This window comes from Sinocyclocheilus anshuiensis, unplaced genomic scaffold (genome assembly GCF_001515605.1).
Source record: "Sinocyclocheilus anshuiensis isolate Anshui unplaced genomic scaffold, SAMN03320099.WGS_v1.1 scaffold1346, whole genome shotgun sequence".
In the NCBI taxonomy this organism is placed as follows: Eukaryota; Metazoa; Chordata; class Actinopteri; order Cypriniformes; family Cyprinidae; genus Sinocyclocheilus; species Sinocyclocheilus anshuiensis.
This window is the reverse complement of record NW_015555726.1, coordinates 141,466-162,551: the sequence shown is the minus strand read 5'-3', so window position 1 is coordinate 162,551 and position 21,086 is coordinate 141,466. Positions and strand designations below refer to the sequence as shown.

Here is a 21,086-nt window from a genome sequence, read left to right as displayed (position 1 = left end):
GAAATGTAGGCCTTCAAGTTACTTTTCACAAACTTTCCATGCAGTCTGGAGCAGGAATCTGACGACTCGCTTCACAAGTCCAGTTTTTAGCTCTCTGAGGTCACATGATGCAAATCCCTACGGTTTCCGACTGTCTCCCTGCAGGACGTCCCGTATTCCTGTGGCTCCCGTGCTGACGGTAGCAGATTCGCTGGGTTTGTAGTGCATCATCAGGAGCGCTGCATCCGATTCCTTGCACTGGAATTTCCTCGCTTTCTATACCGGAGCTTTGGATTGATTTTACCGGCTGCATCTCCTGGGCTTCTCTCATCCCACACAGCTGCAGTTGGCTGCTGAAAGCCATTTGATGGTCTGCCAACTCGTCTGGGCGTCCATGAAAGAGATGGTCTCGAAGCGTGTGGGTCTGCAGCAGGGTTGAGTGCTCACCTTGCGGCTTGGAATACTGCCGTTATCTGTCAGCACCTTCAGGGCAAGGTCGTAGTTCTTACGGGCGCTCATGCACGTCCCCACGCAGTACTTAAACAGCACGATCTCATCCGAGTCGTAGCCGAGGCCCAGATCACGCACCCTCATCTCTTTTCTCTCCAAACGGCAGTCCTGGCTGCTCCGGCCTCGCTTGCGGTTGCGCCGTTCCTTACGGTTCCTCGGAGATTTCTGTGAACTGGAGCTATTTGTAGAGGAACGCTGCCACCGGATCCGATGACCCTCGCCTTCCTCGGCCAGGGACGAATCTGAGGAGACAGAAAACACGAGCTGATGATATGATATGATGAACGTGATCAAACATAAATATTCTGTCATCATTACTAATTACGTTACAAACTCAAATGACTTATTTTATTCTGGGCGACAGAAAGGTGAAATTTTGAAGAATATCTTAGTAGCTCAAGATAAATTGGGGCTATTAAGTTTCAAAATGACAAAAAAACACCTTAAAAGCATCACAAATTATACAACATTTAGTTCTGGTCCTTGATCTGATTGGTTGAGCAGCATTGCATAAGTGCTACTATAACAGTCCAACAAGCATTGGAATTTTCAATGTTTCACATTCTTTTTTTTTAATGCAAACTCTATTTTAAAGATTTATTGATTATTAAATGTAGAAAAAGTTGACATTACATCAAGAATGAAATAAAGTTAACTTTTAGGCTATTTTGTGTGAGCCAACTGCAGCAAGAAGTTTGGTGGTGAGGGTTCAGCTAACAACACTGATTATATAATTTGTCTGTTTGGTCAAAGCATGGGGACCTATAATGATATAACTTTATGTTTATAGATTTAATAGACATTTTAGCATAAAAAGTAGTCTCACACAAAAGAGGGTCTTTGAGACACTATAGGTTTGTCTTTACTTATATACGCCGTTTCGTTACTATTTACAGTCTGTCAAAACATTTACTTGCAGAAAAGCAATATCACACTCGCAATTGTGCGTTATAGCCATATATGATGGTGATTACCTCGTTTAATTGCTTTAGTAGGCCATTAAAAAAAAAAATCTGAAAATATTAAACATAATTTATTTGCTAAAAATCTAACCTTCACTGTAATTCTCAAATCACATACAGCCAATAAATGTGCCATAATCATGTTTAATGCAAATATCATTTGGTCACAAGATACAAATGAGAGCCAATGATATTTGACTTAATTGACATATGTCATGATCACCAGCTGGAGTGCCCTGGTTGTCCACAGATTTCGGCCACTCTATCAAGGACTTCATTCCCCATAATCCGCTGCTAATCAGCGCTCATTGTTTGCACATGTGTCTCATTAGCATGGTTAGCTCACCCTATATAAGCCAGGTTCTCAGTAGCTTGGTTTTCATCCAAATTTGAGAATTTAACTTGTGCGCAAAACTGGAATATCGCATAAAACATTTGTGAATAAGCATCGTTCAAAGAGAACAAAATCGTCACTTCCTGATAAACTGGCACTATAAATCACTAAGAAAAGTAGGAGAATATAATTTTCATATATAATAAATTACTTGCGCCTCAGAGCGAGCAGATGAAACACAATGAATGCGGTCATTGCTTTCGGAGGTGGATGCTGCTGTTTGGGAACGCAGTCGTGTAAGACATTTCTGGGAGGCAATTATACAGAAATACTTTGATGACAGACTTTGCTCGTGCATTTCCAAATGACCATAACAACATTTCAGATGCTGTGGAATGAGATCGGTCCGCTGGTTAGTCAGGTTTTGCCGTCCCATAGCGCAAAGTCACATGACTTTTTTGATGCGCTTGGAGGAATTTATTCGCCAAATGCATTTCCATCTCCCATTATTCGCATCAACCCTTTTTCGCACAAGTCAAAAAGCACCTCAAGCGAGCGTAAAAACTTTTGCCGAATTAAGGGATTTTTATTCTAAATTTGGCGTTTCCATCACTCGTTTCTCATGCGATACTTCAAAATGCGCATTAAAATAGGGTGATGGAAACATAGCTACTGTCATTCTTTGCTAAGTTTTGAATGTGTCTACTGCAATTCTAAGCCTTGTATACTCCAGTATCTTGGCTCCTTGTCATGTTATTCTTCCTGTTTTCTGGATTACTCAACCTCAACCCCTTACTCTGTCCTTGTTTTGGATTGCCTATTTATGTATGACCTTTGCCTGCCTTTGGATGACGTTTGTGGATTACTCCTTCAATAAACTACTGCATTTGGATCCTCTACCTTCGTGTCACCATGCAGTTCATGACAACATAAAACCTAATGCTACACTGTACAAAATTATTTTTCACAAAGTTGTAAATAAAACAAAGATTACAGGAGTACGTTTTAATGTTTAATTCAATGTATTATTTGCCGATTCTTTGTAACTATTGAAATTTGAACTTTGGAAAGTCCCTAGCAATTTCTAAGTGAAAAATGTTTCAAAGTAAATCCTAAAAAATTTATGTATATTTTTCAGTGTACATGTCTATAACAGCAACTAATGGATTTGGCCTCTACAGTGGAGGGCAATATTTTCAATGCATTTCTGTTCCTGTTCTGTTATGACATCATTTCAGAACACTTGGAATATAATGCAATAACTTACATTGACTATTTTCAGTATCAGAGTTTTATGCTATATTGCATTTTTGACAGAACCCGTCCCATCCACTTTCATTATATGGAAAACAGTGGCCATTTTCTACACAAAAAAAATCACCTTTTGTGTCCCACAGATAGAAAGTCATTCTGGTTTGGAATGACACTGGCATGAGTACAAGATTTTTGGTTGAACTATTTCCCCAGAGGATACAGATTCTGGCACGTGGCTCTGATGCATTAAAATAGTCTCAATTCCTGCCAGCACAAGGCACATCCGCCCACTGTAATGTAACACTGGCATTTAGAAAGGTGATAACACTAGTGGCCCTGGTTCACGCCTCAGCAGCTGATTGTGTAACGTGTGCACGTCTCTCCATGGTGTGAAATTCCTCCTGCTGTTTGCAGAGCACCTTACTGCCACTGCACTGGACTATTATTGTACTGTAACTCCTGCAACTGCAGCATGCAGCGCTGAAAACATCCCACAACATGCCACATCATGTTTATAGAGTTTTGTTTAAAGTCACAAGGTGAGTAGAACCTTAGAATATGATTCAAACTTTCTCCAGGCGAAGATTGCAGCAATTAGCTTCCAAGGGAGCAATTTGCTGTGTCAAAACCTGCACGGAGGAGCTTTGGATTATTTAAAGTGGAACATAAAATCGATAAGGAAGAGCGTGCTGAGATTATTCTATCGCATGCATGAGCCAGGGAAAAACATGTCAGATGCACTGGGTGTGAAAAACTGGTGTACAACATCTGAGTGTCTCAGTAAAGAAACAATCCTTCCTCTTAAATGTGAAGTGTGCCGTTTTTTATGTTGAGATCATTTCTCTTATCCCAGTTGATGCTGTAAGTTTTTTTTTTTACAATATCACAGAAAATGGTCCTACTACTTGATAGATACTACTGGTTTTCTTAAGGTTTAAAGACAAAGTATTCCTTATGCGCATCACAGCAATAAATTACATTTTAAAACATATTGACACAGAAAACAGCAATTTTAAATTGTAATAATATTTCACAATATTACAGTTTTTACTGTATTTTTGATCAAATACATGCAGCTTTGGTGAGCAGAAAAGACATCTTTTAAAAACATTGTTAAACAGTGTATGTTTTATGTATCTTCTTTGCAGACCTCCAGCACTAATCTGTAAATATATTGTGCATTTTAGCTGTTTTGTGTATTTTAATGGCCAGTCAGCATCCACTGATGGCGGTGTTTTTGAGTACGGGGTCTAATTCAGTGGCAGCAAAATGGTCAATATCACGGTTGACTTCCTGAAGAGTGTAAACACTGTGAGGCTGTAGCTCTGTAAAAACACGCCTGTTTGTTTGCCCAACATGTCAGCTTGTGGCTCAACCAATGCTGATCATGTTTATCATACTGCACAAAACAAAGTACATGGACATGCCGGCATTATATGTCAGAAGAGCCTTAGAGCTGACTACAGAGAAAACATTTCTATATCTTAAGTCTTTGTGGGTCCTCACAAGAGATACTCATGGTAAATTTGCATTCCACTTGTGTTTCTATATTATTATGTGCACAGATATTTTATTTCCACTGAACATAATGAAAATAGCACAAAAAAAAAAGAATAATTTGCAAGGAATTTGCCTCGAAGCAATGTGTCACTGTGACATAACACAGAATCACAGGATGAGAAGAACATCGTCTTAAATTTCAACAAAGATGTTCCCTATAAATACCGAAAAAGTGTTGAAGGATGAATGTCACATAAACATCACAGGTCACATTTCACCCTAAAATCAAAAGAAAAGAAGAAATCATATTTTGCATAAAGCAAGTGAGTCCTATTTATATTTCATTGTGACATTCATTGTAATCCCATTTAAGAACATTAACCCCCAACTTCTCATTACTGTAATGCTTCTAAATGATTCTAAGATTTCTTTACTGTTTTTTACTGATTTCAAACTATTGTAATAAAATGTTATACATATACGCAATGTTATATAAATGTTATATGCAGGTTAGACTTAACCTAAACCATTCTAAACCATAAAATCAGGATTTAGAGCAGGATTTGATTTGCCAACACAGAACTAACCAACTACACTGACCTAGACCTAGTTCCGTTTGAGCAGAAAAGATTTAATAAAATGTGCAAGTGTAAGAGTAAGGAGGCAAGATTGTGATACATTTATAATTAACATAGCATGAAAACTAGGTTGTTTTAAGCACATTAAATGCTGGGTTTGGCCTGTTCCATCTCAGAGGTCTTAAACCTTCTGTATGCAAAAAAAATTAAGTTAAAAAGTTAAAAAATAAGTTAAAAAATATACATAAAAAAAAAAATTTAAATAAAAAATTTGAAAACATAATGTTTAGCTGTCTCTTATTGTGTACGTATAAAAGTATATATATATACTTTTTTTTTTTTTTGGAATTAGGGGTTAAATATGATCTGGACATGTTTTTGACAGGTTTCGTGAGATTCACCCATTAGGTCTTTGTGAAGTGTCTGAGGTTACAGCAAGTGTAAAGCATCATTCCCAGAGGATTCAAAGCTCTGACAGTTTAGACAGAAAATGTAATAATAACTTAAGTAAGAAGCCTGAGAAGACAGAAAACAGATAAAGTCTTCTCAGACTGAACTGGTTTCAACTTCCATTCCTCCAACCTAAATTAGCAGGCTTCACATATCACAGAAAACACACAAATGAAATCTCCTTTGTTTATCTCAATTGTTTTTCCTACCCACAAATAAGATTAAGTTGAGAAAAAAAAATTATAATAATAAGACTTCTGTTTTAGTGGTCAAAGTCTGCAATGTAAAGTTAGAGATTTCAAAATAAACATTTCTCATCCAATTTCCAAATGATCTGATCCACTATCCACATTTTATAGCTTTATACACACTGTATGTCAACTATTGACTTATTTGTTAATATTTCTATTTCTCCTATGGGACAATGTTGATAGTTAATGAAACACAGTAACTGAGACCTTTATTGAGACCTTCACATCTGAAACATCTCAGTGAAGATCTGTGAGCTTCTGTCTGCTAAAGAATTAGCAATATGACTTGATACACAGCCTTTGGTACACACTTTGTGACAACATATCATTTTGAAATTGCTCACATCTATCACCAAGTGTTGTTGATGGGTTGATTTTACTGTAGGTACAGACAAAAAGTCTCCAATTTGAATTACATGCTTTGCAATAAAGTCAAAGGTGGATGAGGCTTGTAAACTAAAGTTAAGTGTAGTTGAAATGGGGAAGTTGTCAAAGGAGTTATATATCAATAACTAAGACTGTGAGTCAAAAGTGCAATTACATGTTTGTTTTCTCTAACAGTGTTTTATTGAATTTGGTACTTTAAAGCGGTCCGAAATTAGGATAATTTCTGTGAATTTTGTTCTGGGGTTTTAAAGACAATTAATATAGTTATATTATCAGTTTAACTGGACTGACACTATCAGATGAGAACAAAATTTGAACGGAACTGAGCTGGATAATGACATTAACTTTGCACTAAATTAAATAAACTGCATTACATTACATAAACATAAAGATTTAACATTACATAAAGCTGCATTACAGCCAAAATTGAATTTGTTTCATAAATGATGAAATTTATTCCATCAACACTGTTTTTTTTCTCTGTTTATCAACATTAATCTGCTTTGAAACTATCTGTATTGTATAAATTGCTATATGAAAAAAATGTTTTTTTCTTTGCATTTCTCCTCTTTTCTAACTTGCTTCCTAACCTAGTTGTCAAATAGACCTGCCATTGTATATTACGAATATTGTTGGCACTCTGATTAATTTTTTTCCCCCTCTTTTGCTTTGGATAAAAGCTAAATGCATAAATTTATTTTAAATGCATATATTTATTATTTTTATTTAACAATTTTTTTTTATAGTATTATCATATTCTGTAATATTAGATCTGAGGTTGGGGACAAAAGGTATAAAAAAATGAGCTTAGAATTCAATCACTCATTGATCATTCACTGAAGCAGAATGTGTGACAACTAGCCCCGGTTTGCTATACAGTGTCAGGGATGTACTGACCATGCAGTCGTGCCCATGGTGCTCTGCTCTGCCACTCATCTAGATCTTTCTGCGGTCCTGGATGTTCTGCAGAGGTTGAAGAGGCTCTCAGCTTGCTAGGACGGAGTTCTTCTTTCTCCTCCTGAAGGAAATGTCCATCAACGAGACCCAGAAGACATACAAACACAAGCAGCATCACCTGCAAGAGAACCAAAAGATGTCATAATCACTGATACAGCATGTACTGAACTGAAGTTGTTGTTATGATTGCAAAGAAAGAGCCAATAACACGCGCTAGTAGGAAATACAATGACATGAATCCTCAGGGTTAACCTAGTGCGCTGTCATGGCCTGCCCATTACTCGTCTGTGTTATATAAACCCTGACAGAGTAAACCGATCCTTGATGTCCGATCGGCCCATTCACATGTATACGCTTCCCACCCCCAACCCTGAACTACAGCAGACCTCCAGTCAGTGATCCTACACAGCCAACACTACAGCCTCTTTAATTACTTAAGCAACACCCAACACCGCCGTAGATCCCCATGAGTAAATATTTCAGGATGACTTTAATGAATGAATGTCTGTGGAGTGTCTGGCTGAAAGATCCAATGAGCCGGAGTGAAAATCAAGCATGCTGACACACAAACAAGTCCAAACGGACACGCTTCTGACACATTTGGTAGTGTAGTACAGGCAAGCCGAGACCAAACAGGTGTCATGTCAGGCAGCATCAAGCTTGTGTTTATTTAGTAGCTGATATCCCAAATGATATGAAGAATGCTCACCTTCCAGTTCCTCAGGTGACATCGGGCAGGTGCGGCCATGCAGGTGTCCAGACTTCTCCACCCTTTGCCATCTAGAAAGGAAAAGATGTATAATTTGATATGCATGCAAATATAATGGCACTAAGCAAGTGACTCTTAAAGAAACAGTCACCAACAAATGAAAATTTCCCATTATTTTCAGCAATGCATTTCTGAACATGATTTCAAAGCTTTGGTGGAAAGATCACTGAAGATCAGCTCTGCTACAGAAATAAGATGTGTAAAGGCTCTTCAGAATTTCTGCTTTTTGCATTTTATGGGGAAAGCATAGCAGCATATCTGACAGATGAATAATGAGAGAATTTCAATTTTATTGTGAGCAATTTCTTTAATATGTCACAAAATGAAAGTTATTTAATTGTTTTCTGTCTACATTCCCTCTGCTGAAAGCATCATGGGTAAAGAGATGTGAAGATGTGCAAATATCAAAAAGATATTATTTGACTGTGGTTTCATGACTTAGCAAGCCCTGTCTTTCCTTTATCATGCATTTTGCTAGTAAAGCCATGAAATTACATAACAAATATTTAGTCTTCCAAGACTATGTACTCATATTAAATTTTTCACAATTTTGCTATGGACATTCATCAAATTATGTACCCTAATGAGCAGAGGTATGCTTTTACTTTTCTAAGCCAGGCATTTTTAAATTTTGTAAAAATATGATCAATAATGATGATCCCTTTGCAAAGGACAACCTCTATATAATATGAAGGCAATTTTAAGACTCATTTATACCTTTTTTTAAAACAATAGTGTGTAATATAAAGAAACACATTTAAAAATGAAATAATTGGCATTTATATTGTCATTTTACTAAAGTAAAATGTAATTTTAATTTTTTTTTTCTCTAAAATGTCCCTCAGCCCCAAATTATTATTATTAGAGATTCAAAATAACTATTTATATGATTTTCATATTAAATATTGGTCCAAAGCAACCTTTTTTTCTTCATTTTTTACAGTTTATTTTCTCTGAAGTGTTCCGCAGATGCTCTAGCACCCCCTTGGGAAACCATTATTATTATTATTATTATAAATTCAAAAAATATTTAGTCTTCCAAGACTATGTACTCATATTAAATTTTTCACAATTTTGCTATGGACATTCATCAAATTATGTACCCTAATGAGCAGAGGTATGCTTTTACTTTTCTAAGCCAGGCATTTTTAAATTTTGTAAAAATATGATCAATAATGATGATCCCTTTGCAAAGGACAACCTCTATATAATATGAAGGCAATTTTAAGACTCATTTATACCTTTTTTTAAAACAATAGTGTGTAATATAAAGAAACACATTTAAAAATGAAATAATTGGCATTTATATTGTCATTTTACTAAAGTAAAATGTAATTTTAATTTTTTTTTTCTCTAAAATGTCCCTCAGCCCCAAATTATTATTATTAGAGATTCAAAATAACTATTTATATGATTTTCATATTAAATATTGGTCCAAAGCAACCTTTTTTTCTTCATTTTTTACAGTTTCTTTTCTCTGAAGTGTTCCGCAGATGCTCTAGCACCCCCTTGGGAAACCATTATTATTATTATTATTATAAATTCAAAATAATTTTTAATATGCTTTTCACACTAAATATTGGTCCAAAGTCAACTTTTATCTTTATTTTACAGTTTCTTTTCCCTGAAATTTCAGCCCAGACACTCTCCCATCCTTTCAGGTATGCTGGGATCCCCAAAAACTCATTTACTAAGCAACAGCACAATTTTCACCTAGCAACCAGACAGAACACCTTGGCAACCAGTTTTGGGGAAAGTTACTTTTAAAAGTAATGCATTACAATATTGTGTTACTCCCTAAAAAAGTAACTAATAGCGTTACTTAGTTACTTTTTATGGAAAGTAATGCATTACGTTACTTTTGCGTTATTTTTTCTTGTCTGGGCTGAGCTGCTTGCTTGTTTTCAATATAGAAAAGTTATATTTTTGGCAAATGTAAAAGCCCTTTCACACCAAAAGTGAAATGAATAAGCCTCAGGCTGAAGGAAATGTAAATTCAAAAAGTTCAAACACCATTCAGCTGTGCTGCCATTCTGAATTGCATGAAGAATAGGACGAAAGAGAAGAAAGTTCAAAAACAAAACAAATGTCATGTTTATTTAAAGTCATGTTTGCTTATTGTTGAATTGGATCATTGAAGGTCAGCAGCAAAGATACTGGGATTAAACACATACATTATTTTTGTGTTAACATTTAATTATTGCAGGTTTGCGCCATATTCTAAGTTTGCATTTCACTGTTCTTATTAATTTCTAGGAATACTGAATCTGTTTTTGTGCAAGTGAGATGAGTGAATGCATGTTCACATTTAGTCTAGATCTACAGTAACACCATGTTCACACAGCGCCTCTGCACTCACTCCTGATTTCTCTCAACATGAGGACAGGAGAGCTGTCAGTCAATAAATGGGAAAAGAAAGTAACAGGCGTTACTTATTTGAAAAAGTAACTCAGATATTTTCTTGTAAATAAAATGTAATGCATTACTTTTCTAGTTACTCGAAAAAAGCAATCTGATTACGTAACTCGCGTTACTTGTAATGAGTTACGCCCAACAATACTAGCAACTACACAGTACACCTAGCAATGCTGTGGAGATCACTCAGTACAGAATGTAGGTCTATTCTAATAAAGCATTCCACCTAAATTGACATTATATCATCATTAATCACATGGCTCTGACGGTTTCCTTGACCACATGTATAAACATGCAGCACGGAAACGGCACACATTTAAAGGCGGCTGCTATAAAATGATTAAACAACAGGATGTGATGAAAGTAGCAACACAATTCAGAGCTGACCTAGAGAGATTGTTTCACCTGCAGCCTTAAATATCAAATTTACAGCACTCTGTTGCTATGAATAACCCGCCACTGCCGAAGGCTGCAAGATGTTGTGTGCACTGACACAGTCTGCTCAGTTTGGCAGCTTCACTGAGTGACATAACGGTTAGCAGAAGATTTAAAACACTCTGTGATTGATCACGCTCTTCAATTATAAACTACAAGCATATACAACAATTAAAGCTGAAGTGTCTGCATGCTAACATCACTTAATAAAATCACAAAAATAATGACAAACAGATAGTCCTGCACCAAACTCACATCACTAGCTGTGCCAATGTCTACATTTTGGATTGGAAAATCAAGACTTGTGAAGCATTGGTGGATCATACTGATATTTAATGTGATTCTCATCATCTGGGTTTCCTCTGTTAGGACACCTGTGAGAACTTGAGGAGAACTGACTTCATATATTGATTAAAAATCACCAAAACACCAGCTGATTCAAACACAATGAACAAAAATAATGAAGAAAAGTGATGTTAGTCCTGCAGTATTTGATACAGACACCTGATCTGATGTTCAATCATCAAATGCTTTGACATTCATTCAGACATTTTTAAATGTGTGTTGTTCATAGTGCTAATAGTTTCTGAGGCCACAGTATAGGTTTACAAGGTCATATATACAACTAGATTTCCATATATATATATATATATATACACATTTATTTTTTTTATTTACAATTTATTTTTAATTCTAAATTTAATAAATATAATTGTAATAATTTTAATGGTCTTATATACAACTAGATTTCCATATATTAATTTCTTTTTTTAATTTATATATATAATATATATAACTAAACATTTGTAACAAAGCAGTAAATCACAAAGACACACACCTACACCCAATCAAAAGATGAAAATAAGTTTGAGATGATTCACCATTGAGCAACTTCCTTCAACTTCAAATTAAGAAAGCGTATCATTCATCACTGCGAAAGGTTGTCAAAACACGCTGTAAGCCACAAGGGTTTTGATGTGGCAATATGTTGATGACACAGGAATATAAAAAAAAAAAAATAAATATGCCATTAAAATCAAACGATAAGAAACCTAAGTCAACATCCTCCTGACATACATCAAAGAGAACGTGCTTAAAGACAGACTGTGAAACTGATATGATGTGTCTGGTTTCAAACCGTCACACTGAGCTGCTAATGCTGTGCAGCACGTGCCAATCACATTCATCCAATGCAAATACCTGGATTAAAAATTAGCCACTTAACATGTTTACATAACAAAGTAAAGGAGCCGGTGTATTTGCAACATGTGCAAAACCAAATGCAAAACTTAAACAAACACACTATTCTTCAAAAGATTTGGTCAGTGTTTTGAACAAAAAAATAATACTTTTATTAAGTGACAATAAAGACATTTAAAACATTACAGAAGAATTCTATTTGAATTAAATGCTGTTTTTTTTTTTACTTTCTATTCATCAAAGAATCCTGAAAAAGAAAAAGAGTCACGGTTTCCACAAAAATATGAAGCAGCACAACTGTTTTCAACATTGATAATAATCAGAAATGTTTCTTGAGCAGCAAATCAGTATATTAGAATGATTTCTGAAGATCATGTGACACTGAAGAATGGAGTAATGGTGCTGAAAATACAGCTTTGATCACAGAAATCAATGACAATTTACAATATATTCAAATATAAAACAGTCATGTAGACATGCTAGTGTATGTCTACATGAAAATGCATGTGTAGTGCAGCTTATTTATAATTCTGACACTTAAAAGTGTGCAACTTCTTGAGGGAAAGTGTTCTTTTTTTCTAAAAAGAAAAAAAGAAAAAAAAAAGAGAACCGAAAATTTTAATTTTTCACCTTAAAACATTAAAAACAGCAAACTAAACTCCACAGCCTTATATTGAAGGCATATAGAGACCAGAATATCACAGAGACTTGAAGATGAACTCTTTTAACTTGTTCTAGTAAGTAACCACCTAGCAACCACGCAGAATGCCCTATGCACCGCATAGCAACAGCCTTGCATCATGGCAGGGAGCTTTTTACAGGCAAGTCTTCTGAAGGATCTACAGTTGTGAATAAGACAGACAGAGAGATGATCAGAGATGTATATATTTTATACAAGCCCGTCTGTGAACTAAGAGAGATGAGCTGCATTGGAAGGACAATTTTGACAGAATTTAAACATGTTTCTCTTTCTGTAAATGAAGAGGCGTCTGTTTGGATTCTCTACTGAGAAACTTCTGTGTGAGCGTGACAGCGGAGAACCAGATGTCCGGCTGTGAACACACACACTCTCACACAACCATCTATCTCTCATCTCCTTGTTTCTCTGTGGTGTATACAGATACACACATCTGTCAGCTCCATTAAGACAAATGAACCTGCTCACTGACATGATGAATCAAAAACATCTCGCAAATAATAATATCCAGCGTGTGCGCGAAATAGATAGGATACACTTTTCAGCAGTGTGTGTGCGTTCGCTGTGGGGTCCGAGCTGTCAGATGGAGAAATGGGAGCCAAAGGAGAAATCTGGGTGGGTAATGTGTGTTATTGGGAATAATGAAGACCCAACTGGAGGGCCCAACTGAAGTGACAGAAAGAGAAAAAGAGAAAGAGATGAATTCTGAAAAGTGTTTGTATTTGTTTACTCTGATGACATTACAGAACATTCCACATGGCTGAGTGAACTCAATGCGTTTTCACTCCTAACTATCCTGCACACAAGCACAAACTCATACACTGTTCACTGCTACTTCAAAATTACATTCTATATCAGGGTTCCTCAAATCTTGCCCTGGATGGCCAATGTGCTGCAGAGTTTAACTCCAACCATGATCAAACTCCCCTACCTGTGATTTTCCAATGATCCTGAAGACATTGATTAGCTTGCTCAGGTGTATTTGATTAGGGTTAGAGCTAAACTCTGCAGGAAAGTGGACCCCGTGGGCCAGATTTGAGGATCCCTGTTCTATACAGTGGCGTACTGGTTCAAATCCTTACCCACAGGAACATTTTTTTGCAATAAAATGTTGCTGTTTTATAGATTAGGAGAAATACATGAATAAAAACAGACTAAATGAGTCAATAGTTGACATACGGAGTGTAGAGATTAGTAAAAAAAAAAAAAATTATGTGCAAAAGGCTCAGCTCATTTGGTCTTTGGAAGAATCTGACGAGAAATGTTTGAGCTCATATTGAGATCTCTGACTTTTGAGTGGCATCTTGTTAAATCTGAGCACAGTTCGAGACACTGACTACGTTTACATGGACATCAGTAATCTAATTATTTACCTTATTCTAAATAAGCCAATATTATGATTATGGTGTTTACATGAGTTGCTTTTAGAATATTCCTTTCATGTTCCCATTTTACATGTTATAGTACATAGTTCGATTAATGGCACACGTCATTACGTCCCCACGTGACGCCATCCGACGTCCCCTCCGGAATTTCACGTATAAACATATAGTTTGTCTTCGTGATGATGCCATGTACTGTTTTGGGTGTTTCGTTTTTAATTGTATGAAAGCTTCAACTGCAGATAATTATTTGTAAGTGCATACAGACGACGGCGGGTGTATACTGATTGTTGAGATCCTGTCTGAAACTCTACAGAAAACGTGATAATTGGGAGGTATTTCTCAGGGGAAAACAATTTTGGCCAAAACAAACAATAATTATAATTAATTATATATTATATCATTATCATAGAATATATAATTATAATTAATATAATAATAAGTATAATAACTAATATAATAATATTTGTATATATGTATGGGATAATGCATGACTAGCTGTGCATTAAACAATTTTAACTCACGACATGGAAGGTGGTTGTCTCTGCGGAGAGCATTAAAATTGTTTAATGCACAGCTAGCTGTGCATTATACCGCTTATACCATGGTTATTTTCCAGCATTGACATGTTAAAGCTGTTAATTATGTTTGTAGAGCAATATTTGACCGGAAGGGTAAAAATGATGGTTATTTTCATCAGGTATGCTTCAAATCAGACACACAGATGAAATAGTGCGGTAAGATCACATTCATTTGAATGAATAAATTATAATATTTATTTGAATTAATTATTGATCGATCGATCGAACGATCGAGAGAGAGAAAGAGAGAGAGAGATGACAGTTGTTGAGTGAATTATCTGCGTCTGTGCGTCTTTGTCTACAAACAATGATGCTGAGTTTAGTTACTTAAACAGTTACACCTCGTTGCTTAGGAATATAATGCAGCGATCCAGTATCTAAACTATTTTATTAATAAAAGTGGCAGGGCAGCACTGACAACAAGTTTCTGCGCTCGTGAATGTTTCTGTGTGTGTTTGTGTGTGTGTCAATGAAAGCAGCACATTAATACAGAACGGTGTCGGTGATTAAACTGACTTGGAGCTACCTGTGCATTATACAGTTTTAATGCATACCTGCCAGCCAATCAGAATCGAGTATTCAGACAGACAATGGTATAAGAGAAAAATAAAGTTTATAAGTCAGAATGCATTAAATGTATTGCTCGTGTTCACATTGGTATAATTCCCTTCTAAGCAGTTAGCATTTAACTAGTCTTTAACTAGTCTAGCTCACAGTCTGTTTACTGACCATCTGTTGAAAATCATACATAAAACCAGAAAACACATCTTGATCTGGAAAACTTCACTTTATCTAACTTCTGGGAGGAAGAGCACACAGGTTTCATTTATAAGTCCTCCTGGAAACCCAATCATGTTTACAAGGTTTTGAGGATGATATTATCACTGAATAGGCAACATTTTCCAGGTTAGGAGCATCTAATCTTGATGGGTTTTGATTGAGGCACTTAGTAGCAACTGTAAAATGTGAATGAGCAAACCTGCATATTCCATGCATGTGAAATAAGTTAGTTAATGAAAATACAGCCGTTCATTGTTAGTTCATGTTAATTCACAGTGCATTAACTAATGTTAACAAGCACAACTTTAGATTTTAATAATGCATTAGTAAATGTTGAAATTAACATGTACTAAATTTATTAAATGCTGTAGAAGTATTGTTCATTCTCCGTTCATGTTAACTAAAGTAGTTAACTAATGTCAACTAATGAACCTTATTGTAAAGTGTTACTATAAACTTTTGTTTAATGTTTTTGTTTTCTGTTGTGCATTTAGTTAATTTCTCCATAATGATCTATTACTGTGGTATACTTCTATTTCATATAAACTTGCCCCTAAACAAATGTCCTATAAGTCAGCTGGTCTCTCTCTGTCTAAGTGGGCGGTTCTTGTCCAAAATAAGATGTATAATGTGCACCAGACTTTACATCAAAAACCTGCCTGAGCAAAACTGGTATTTAATTTTATGTAAGAATCGGACCCTCTCACCGTGGGCTCTAGTGTCCTTCTGCCCCGCTCTGACCCTGGATAAGGTGTTTCTCATTATTGCACAACTAGGCTGTTCATTAGTGGAGGCTGTAATAAATTATCCAGCGGTGGACTGCCACGCGGTGACTGCGGCCCATAATTCTTACTAACACCACGGCGCTCCTGTGTCCCGTGTGATCGCCTGACACTCATGTGCTGCCCCGTTTCCATGCACACAGAGTCACGAAACCTACCCTCGCTATGTAGTCGCTTCATCAAAATTAAATGGATGCTGAAAATACACCTGAGCAATTCAATCACCAGCAGTTTACATGGAAAAATCAGGGTTCTGATCTACTGGGTCAAAGACAGTTGAAAAATGTATGGAAAAAAATGGATGAATAAACGAAAGATAAAATGCAACTAATATTTGTGCATAGTTCGGATAGCAAAATAAATTATTACCGTTAAAAAAGGTAATTGCAACTTTTTATCACATTATTCAGACTTTCTTCTTGCAATTATGAGTTGATATCACACAATTCAGACTTTTTTCTCAGATTGTGAGATATAAACTCGCAATCCTGACTTTTTTCTCATAATTCTGAGTTTACATCTCACAATTCTGTTTTTTTTTTTCCCGCCATGTAATAAAAAAAATAAAAAAGGTAATTGTGACTTTATCTCACAATTCTGACTTTTCTTCTCAGAATTTTAATTTTATATCTTGTCATTCTAAGTTTGTTTTGCAATTCAGACATTTTTCCCAGAATTCTGAGATAAAAAGCTGCAAATAAACATTTTATTTCATTTTTTTTTATTCTGTGGCAAAAATGTGTTTCCACAGAAAACACTTTCTGTGTCTTTTGTTGTCAATGTCAAAGGTGTCCAATAAAACTCTTTTCATTTATTTTATAATATTATTAATAATTTTAAAACATTAACTATTGTAATTATTTATATTTTATTTAATATTTTTATATTTAAAACGATTTTATTAAAAAAATAATAAAATAATTAATTATTTTATATTAATTCAATATCTGATTTTAAAGACATTTTTGTTTTCTTTTTTATGATAAAAAAAGAGAGAACTATAAGATCCAGCATTAAAGTAAACAGTGACTAGGAGGAAACTCCACTGCGGGTGAGCAGTTGAGATTCTCCAAAAATAGACAGTTTGGAAGTGATTAAACAGTATTACAGCTTTCAGTAGACAGTAAAACTGAAAAGAGCTTGACGCTTGCATTAGTGTCTCTTAACGGAGGTGTGATTCAGACACTTGAGCGTTAGCACACCCAATCTATCACAGCAACAGGAAAACGCAGTATTCATCATGAATACATGGCAGGTCATAAACTAAAGAGACCCACCTATGATAATACAGGGGTTCCACAAAACTCCATCAAACTCTATTTAGCAGCATCACCATAAAGCACATCACGTGTCCTGTGAAAAAACACCATATGCTGTGCATCTTAAAAAAAGAGCACACCAATGACTCAGCAGCACTGCTATTTAATCTTTCAACATGACATAACAAATAACCCGAGAGAAATTCCACAGTCTACCCTGCTGCCTCAGTCACATAATACCATGCCAACAGACGAATAAATTAATAATTTTGATCCAAGCTTTACAGTATACAAGGGAGTAGCCTGCAGTCTATTTGGAAGTGTTTGCAATCCGATACTGAAATGCAATATTACCTGCTCAACAAACGTGCCAACCAACTCAGCCAGATGGGATATAGGTAGGAAGCTACATATGGGACTGGTTCTGTGTAAGAATCTCGCACATTCCAGTCCAAATCTTTTAAAAAGACATTTACAAGAGGAGACAGCAGTGGTGTGGTGTGCATTTGTTCCAGCACAGAAAAGATGGGGAAAAGACAATGCACCTGAACCAGAACCGAGAGCAAATTTATAGACTTGAGAATTTATAATTACATACATATACATATAGCATACGAGACTTCTTAGCAAGATATAAGACTTAAAGAGACCACACAAATGGCCATAATAAGACCCCAGAGTGGAGAAAACAGTCCCGGGATTCTCTTCTAACTGTATCCAGATTTCATCCCTTCCAGACAGGAAAACAGCTCTTTCAGGAGCACACTTACTGTCAGTCTCATAATCAATCATCAGCTCAGTCAGCTGGGAAAAGCTTGTCAAATAAGCAAAGGAATACACTTAATGAAGTATTCTGAGGTACATTTTCAACCTGTTTGTACGAGATTGAGGAAAGCCAGGCAGTTAAGCAGCTTTTATTTTCCTTTCATTTTTGGGGATCAACCATCTTTCAACAGATCCAACAATAACTGATGCATATTTATGCGGTTTTATCAAGGAAAAGGACATTTTAAAGGAAAGGGGAAATTTAGAAGAACAAAAAGAATCAAAGTCCAAGAACTTATACGTTATATTTAATAAGGTTACACATAACCATATTTAAAAAAAAAATTAATTTTAATTGAATCGAATATTCTGTGGCAAATGACAAATTATTTCTGATTTTTTTTTAGGGCTTAGCAGCAACACTTAAAGCAAGAACATTATATTACATATTAATAGCTATAAGTTACAATACATACACTTTTTTTATTATCGAAAATAAATCTGACTTGAAAAAAAAAACATGCATTTTTTGTAATAAGCGCCACAGTAAGAAAGGTTCTGCCGACATAAATACATAGGCTACATATACAAATTATGTCTGTGTTTGTGTGTGTGTAAACGTAGTAATCATGCTAAAAGTTCAAACACGCAAACTTTAGACCACTGCCTTACTATAACATGATGCAAATTAAATATCTAAAGACATTAAAGAAAAGAAAAGAAAAGAAACCTACCTTTTCTGTCCTGATCGACCTCTCCTGTCATGGACTTGAGTGAAATTAATTAAGAAACGGACAAGTGAAAATAATCCACAGATAATGAAAACGTATTCCTTAAAATGTTTCCTCTGGCCCTCTCCCTGTAGTGATGATGCATAATTCTGAACATCCACGTTTTTCACATAAAATAGTGTCCAGGGCGTCCAGATAGCCCAGGGTTGTCTTGACTGACCCAGATGCGCCTTAAACGCACGATCGGACGCGTTCAGCTCCCCAGGACGCGCTCTCTGCTCTAAACGCAGGAGCCCTGCCAAAATCAAGTCCCATAAACACATGAGAGTTTTGAACCCCTGAGGTGTCAAATTCCAGCCCCTATCACATGTTACGCTACAAGCCAGCGACGCGACGCGACAAACTCCAGCGCTCCCCTGATAATCCACGACGCAAGGGAACGCGCCGCGCTCCACTGATTATAATGTGAGCCTTCTGATTGGTCGATTGGGTGCCTACGCCACTCGCGTCGCTGATTATAATGGGTTCTAGTCTGTCGCGTCGCCAGCAGTGTAGATGAGTGAAAGACGCAAGATCAGGTAACGCGCTCACCTGGGAGAGACACTGGAGTAATTGAGCTCTATTCTATTCTACAGGTTCACTTGATAAAATAAGTAGATTTGTACAGTTACAGAAGGAAATGTGAGTGGCTGCCACAAAGATTTCCTACTGTTCTGCAATGCATTTGCTGTGTATTTGAGTGGTCAGATATGTTATATGCAGTTGCCGGAGTTACTTTAGTTGGTTGCAAGATAAATGCTTACTACTCTTAGTCAAAAACAGCCAACTCACAATTTAGATAAAAAATCCTGGTCCCTACATACTCTATTTTTTTTTATTTGAAAGCTTATTTGTCCTTATGTGTCACATTTTAATAATTAGGCTTAGAGAGTTTGTTCAAATCAAATGTGCACCAAATATGTGCAAAACACTTGTAGTTCAAAGTGCTTGACAAACAAGATTTTAATATTTTTTGGGACATTGTAAAATCCTTGATGATTTTTATTCAAATGTATTATATGTTTACATAAGTTTTTAATATATATATATATATATATATGTATATTAAATGCTTTTAAAAATACATTTATATTTTTCAAGTATATTTTCGAAATATGGTCAAAAATATAAAGGTAGAAAATATATTAATGTAAATATGTTTTGAAACATATTTTAGCAAATATTTTTAGACTTTTTTTGCACATTATATTTTGAAACACACACACACATATATATATATATATAATATATGTATTTTTTATCAAATAAATGCAGCCTTGTTGAGCACAAGAAACTCCTGTAAAAACATTAAAAATCGTTCTGATCCCAACTTTTGACCGGTAGTGTATATATATAGTAATTACTATAATTAATAGTAATTATAGTCTTTAATAGGCCTATAAGGTTTAAGATTACATAAAGGTCTTAGGTTTCACACCCATTCATTTTGAACAAATAAATAAAGTATATTTCAATTTGGCACATTGTCATAGCAAAGTTAGGCAGCCAAAGATCACCGAAAATGAAAGAGAAAATTAAAACCAGTTCAATTCAATTCAAGTTTATTTGTATAGCGCTTTTCACGATACAAATCGTTGCAAAGCAGCTTTACAGAAAATTAAGTTTCTACAATATATTTAGTAGTAGCTTGTCAGTGGTGACTATATCAATCAGCGGCATATTAAATAAACATTAATGAGACATTCTGATTTAAAGGTCAAATACCAAAGCTTTCTGGCTCAATCAGAAACTGCTCTCTTATCTGTGATTGCGTCACTTCATGGCTGTAATAGAAATCAGTGTGTTTGATATCAACACCAGATTTCAGACTAATAGAATAACTGACAGGTAAGCAAACAACACACTTTCCCACAATACTGAGGTGGGATTTCTGAACGGCTGAGTTTATCAAGATTGGCTGCAGCTCAAGCACTTCTGCGCTGCTTTCTGAGCTGCTCTCAGACGGTGTGTGTGTGTGTGTGTGTGTGTGTGTGTGTGAGAGAGTGAGTGTCTGTGTGTGTGTGAGAGAGTGAGTGTGTGTGTGTTTTTTTTTTTTCAATTAAATTCAAGTTTATTTGTATAGACGTTT

The 21,086-nt window shown here is 35.6% G+C and overlaps 1 protein-coding gene across 1 annotated transcript; it reads right to left on the bottom strand.

The window, feature by feature from the left end:
• Window positions 1-306: 306 nt before the first annotated feature.
• LOC107672663 (neurturin-like) lies at window positions 307-19,018 on the bottom strand. The gene is made up of 4 exons (XM_016465949.1): window positions 18,962-19,018; window positions 7,872-7,942; window positions 7,103-7,280; window positions 307-731 (listed from the first exon to the last, which is right to left on the bottom strand). The coding sequence occupies exons 1-4, from the start codon at window positions 18,990-18,992 to the stop codon at window positions 307-309; spliced, it is 705 nt and encodes a 234-aa protein (XP_016321435.1). The 5' UTR covers window positions 18,993-19,018.
• Between the last annotated feature and the right edge of the window lie 2,068 nt (window positions 19,019-21,086).

Excerpts from the sequence above, each read along its gene's own strand:
- LOC107672663 (XM_016465949.1), bottom strand. The coding sequence starts at position 18,992 with ATGACAGGAGAGGTCGATCAGGACAGAAAAG. Across the intron at positions 7,943-18,961 it reads GGTCGATCAGGACAGAAAAG|ATGGCAAAGGGTGGAGAAGT; the intron begins GTAGGTTTCTTT and ends TTTCCTTTCTAG. Across the intron at positions 7,281-7,871 it reads GTCACCTGAGGAACTGGAAG|GTGATGCTGCTTGTGTTTGT; the intron begins GTGAGCATTCTT and ends GTTCTCTTGCAG.